At 40.4% G+C, this 4993-nt stretch overlaps 1 protein-coding gene across 1 annotated transcript; it reads left to right on the top strand.

The window, feature by feature from the left end:
* Positions 1–206: 206 nt before the first annotated feature.
* LOC106002020 (sulfotransferase 1C1-like) lies at positions 207–4368 on the top strand (the record flags this gene model as incomplete). Its single annotated transcript, XM_013036944.1, has 3 exons — positions 207–304; positions 1400–1526; positions 4274–4368. Coding segments are annotated over 3 exons (320 nt in total), but the record flags the coding sequence as incomplete, so codon positions are not given.
* Positions 4369–4993: the final 625 nt, after the last annotated feature.

The following is a 4993-nucleotide window of genomic DNA, read 5'->3' as shown; positions in this document are numbered from 1 at the left end:
GAGTTAGCACTGTCATCCAGGAATTTGTAATACCTAGTTGATGCCTTCCTCTACCAGAATGAACAGGCAAGGCACCATCAGAGGGGGCACATAAAGAGGTGAAACCATCATTTTAGACAGGAGCCAATCATAATTCTTACCATTTAACATAGATAGTTAATGAGAATGAGAATCATCAGGCTGAATGATGTGCCTTCCTTTCCCAGGATTGGATCTGGCTAACAAAATGCCCTCTCCTAGAACTATGAAAACTCATCTTCCTGTTCAAATGGTACCACCTTCATTCTGGAAAGAAAATTCAAAGGTAAGAAGAGCCCACTCTTCAAGCCTCCGTCACTGAAACAGAGTTTACCAGGGGAGAATGTAGAGCTGTGGCTCAAGTGGTAGAGCACCATCCTTGAGCAAAAACATCAAATGAGACAAGTTAATTGATTATTTAACTCATTAATTGATTATTTAATTCATTAATTAAATTTTAAACAAGAAAGAAATCACCAAAGCTACCAAAAGCCCACACATTCTGGACCCATCTCTCCTTCAAAATATTATTTCTGGGTACCTATTTGGGAAGTTTTACAGGCAAATTATTCGATGATGTATAACTAAGCCATATTTAAAGAGAGGGAGTGATGAAATAAGTCGTTCCTGAGGAAGACCCTTATCTTAATTTGGGTCTTCCAATAAGCCGAAGCTAAAGAAGAGTTTGATATGAAGGAAGTCCATGTGAAACATGTAAAAGAAAAAGTAGAGAATGGGGGGTCTTTAAGGGAAAGGCAATACAGGTGCACAAGAGACTCCAGCTGGGCTGGGAAGGTGGCTCAGTGGTAGAGCGCTTGCCTTGCATGCCTGAGGCTCTGGGTTCGATTCCTCAGCACCCCCATAAGCAAAAAGAAAAAAGCCGGAAGTGGCGCTGTGGCTCAAGTGGTAGAGCACTAGCCTTGAGCTGAAGAGCTGAGGGACAGTGCCCAGGCCAGAGTTCAGGCCCCATGACCGGACCTAAAAAAAAATAAAAAATATATATATATATATATATATATAGCTACCCAAAAGAACCAAATTTTTACATCAGCTAGACTAGCACAGCTCCTTGAGGGCAAGCTACTTTGGGATTCCAAGGAAGTGTCCTAGTATTTATGTATACTGGGACACTTCTATGATAGAAAAGATGTATTCTTTAATAGTAATGCTTAGGCCACAGCTACAAACCAAAACTGTTCACAGGCAAACTGGAAGTGATGGCCACTTTGATCAGAGAAAGCCCATGTCCACCCAGTTGTTCCAGTGGGATGGCTCAAAATGATTCACGAAAGCTTTCTGGGAACCTGAGCCTCCATACAAAATAATGATGTTTTCTGTCTGGCTCTCTCTATCTCTTGCTTCCTTTGCTGGCTAATTCTAGATTATCTATGTGGCTAGAAATGCCAAGGACTGTCTGGTGTCCTACTATCATTTCTCCAGAATGAATAAAATGGTTCCTGACCCTGGTACATGGGAGGAATACATTGAAGCATTCAAAAATGGAAAAGGTGAGTGAAAGAGAATGGTGGATTCTTATTTGCTCATTCACTTATCAGCTGACATCATTTTATTTTTCAAGATCTGCCAAGAAGTCAAGTGCTGATGGCTCACATCTATAATCCCTGCTACTCAGAAGGTTGAGATTTTAGGTTCAAGGTTCAAAGCCAGCCTTGGAAAAAATAGCCTTAGGACTTTTATTTCCAATTAGCCAGCAAAAAATAGAAGTGGAGCTGTGGCTCCAGTGGTAGAATGCCAGCCTTGAGTGAAAAAAAAAACTGAAGGCCCTGAGTTCAAGCCCCAGTACTCTTTCATATTCTCTCTGTCTCTGTCTCTCTCTCTCTCTCTCACACACACACACACACATACTTACACACATGCACACACACACATCTGTCAAGAAAGAGATGACACACTTAGGTAACTTTGGCTAGGGAGGCTTTGACAAAGAGGATATTTATAAAGCTGTAAGTAGAGTTTGGATAAACCAGAGAAAGCTAATAGAGTATTCCTGGGGAGTACCAACCCCTTGAGATGGGAGAAGACCCTTGACAAGAGCGGAGGGTTTGGTGGGGACAGCAGTTAACTCACCACTGAGAGCCAGCAGGGAAGGCATCTGAGATATAAGTACATTATCCTCCCTGTCCTCTGGCCTCCAAAGCTTTCCAGTGCCTCTTGCAGTAAAATCTGGCTCTAGACCTGAAGGCAAAAATCCTAGTGACACAGGTTTTTTTTCTTCTTTTTTTATAATTTAAATTTTAAGGTGGTATACAGAGGGATTACAGTTACATAAGTAAGGTAATGAACAGTGTTACCCCCTCCCTCATTTTCTCCCAGTTTTTCCCCTCCCAGGCTCCCTTCTCTCAAGTTATATAATTCATCTCCAACATAATGCTGGTGAGTAGCCAAACTGAATTGGTTCATCCTTTGTCCCACTGTTTCTGTGCTTCCCCTTCCCATCCCCAAATCAGATAAACTTATATAGTATATAGGACAAAAGGTACAGAATTCAATTAGTAATGCCCTGGGCAGGGTGATGTTGGCAGAACTAATGAAAGACACTTAGTATGTTTCTTTTCCTTCCATTACAAAGGGCAAAGGTGATCAAATACCTGGTAGTTATATATTTTTCCAAGTGAAAGTCTACTCAAAATCGATACCCATTAGGAAGCAATATCTAGTGCACAATATTGATCTATATACTATGTAGTGATACCGACAAATAAAAGTTTTGAAGCCCTATACATGGACAATACTTCACAGTGGAGTAAATTCAATTATGGAAATACAAACCAAGGAACCCAGAAAAGTTTTATCATTTCTCTAAATACTTACAAACAAAACCTATTTTCTGCAAATAAGAGTTCTGCTCTGGATTTCTGTGTTTTGGTATTGCTGAGGAAATGATTTCTTTTATTAGGGAAAGTCATGATCATTTAGTAAATGTCTAATTTTGAATTATTGAATTAGCATACAATTGTAATATGAGAAGATCTCATTTGCTAGCCTATGCATAATACAATTCGCTTTGAACAAGTTCACTGTCTCCATTCTATCCCCATTTTTAAAACCAATAAATAAGTGTGCTAAAGACTTAAAGAGAAACTTCTCTGAAGAGGAAAGGACAGCCAATAGACACATGAAGAAATGCTCAGCCTCTCTAGCCATAAAAGAAATGCAAATCAAAACAACATTGAGATACCACCTCACCCCAGTTAGATTGGCTATAATCAAGAACTCTAATAACAACAGATACTGGAGGGGATGTGGACAGATGGGAACCTTACTGCGTTGTTGGTGGGAGTGTAAACTTGTTCAACCACTTTGGAAAGCAGTATGGAGGTTCCTCAAAAGACTCCACATAGACCTCCCCTATGACCCAGCAATCCCACTTTTGAGCATTTAACCAAACAAGACTATACTAAAGCTACCAGGACAACTATATTTATTGCAGCGTTATTTACCATACCTAAGATATGGAACCAACCCAGATGCCCCTCAGTAGATGAATAAATCAAGAAAATGTGGTATATATACACAAAAGAAAGAATGGCATTGCCCCATTTGTTAAGAAATGGAAAGACTTGGAAAAAATTATATTCAGTGAAGTAAGCCAGGCCCAAAGAAACATAGGTCCCATGGTTTCCCTTATTTGCAATTACTAGTATATGTCTGAGACAAGCAGAAACAGTCAGATAAGTTGAGGTTAGGTGAAATGAACCCCAAGATAAGGACTCAAATTATTTTTCTTGCTTGCTATTATTTCTAATATATTTATAAGATATTTCTTTGTTGTTTTGTATGTCCCTCCCCAACGGTATAACCCCTGTTTTCACTGTATTTGATGTTGGTATAATTTGTAGAGGGGAAGGGGAAAAACAAGTCATTTAAATAGGGATACAGGTGGTCCCATTGCAGCAATGAGATGTACAGATGTTATGTCGAAAAACGAACTTTACAACTTTGGCACGGGGTTGAGGAGAACAGTGAGGGGTGGGAGAGATGGGAAGGGATTTTTAAAATAAATAAATAAATAAAACTATGCTTGGTAGTGTGTGTGTTTGTGAGTGTGAGTGTGACTATGGTCCTCTTCACCCTACAGTAGTCTTTCCTTTCCCTCCTCCCTCCCCGACCCCTTCCACACAGTCCCCCTTTTACATTCTTGTCTCATTATTATGGTTATTATCATCGTGTCATTCAGTAAGGTTTGAGCTGGCATTAAGCTTATTCACTGACATTCCATCTTCTTCCTCCTCAGTGCTGTGGGGCTCCTGGTATGACCATGTAAAGGGATGGTGGGACATAAAGGACCAGCACCGCATTCTCTACCTCTTCTATGAGGACATGAAGGAGGTGAGGAGCAGTGTGATCGCACTCATGAGATTACGACAGATATGGATGCTATTGCATTTGTAAAGCATACACAGTTGTAAAGAAATGTATTCTCCTTCTTCCTCTTCCATACTCCAAACCTCTTAAACTAAATGTCCATATCATCATGGACAAGATCAGTCCCATCACTGGGACAGTGAACTGATTTCTCTTTTCCATATAGACAAATGGACCACAGATCCACTTTCATGATCCTATTATCTTGTTACAAAATTACTTCCTATGCCAAGGCAAAGAAATCTGAGACCTTAGCTGGGTGCTGATGATTCACACCTGGCTAGGCCGAGATCTAAGGATCCCAGTTCAAAGCCATCCCAAATAGAAAATTCCACTAGATTCTTTAACCAGCAAAAGTCACTAGTGAAGGTGAGGCTCAAATGGTTGAGCACAAGCCTTGAGCAGAAAAAAAAGCCTAATGAAGAACACAAAGTTCTGAGTTCAAACCCCAGTAATAGCATGAGGAGGAGGAGAAGAAGGAGAAGAAGGAGAAGGAGGAGGAGGAGGAGGAGGAGGAGGAGGAGAAGGAGGAGAAGGAGAAGGAGAAGAAGAAGAAGAAGAAGAAGAAGAAGAAGAAGAAGAAGAAGAA

This window comes from Dipodomys ordii, unplaced genomic scaffold, assembly GCF_000151885.1.
Source record: "Dipodomys ordii isolate 6190 unplaced genomic scaffold, Dord_2.0 Scaffold2039, whole genome shotgun sequence".
Taxonomy (NCBI): Eukaryota; Metazoa; Chordata; class Mammalia; order Rodentia; family Heteromyidae; genus Dipodomys; species Dipodomys ordii.
Note: the sequence above shows the minus strand (reverse complement) of the source record. Positions and strands in the feature narration are given on the sequence as shown.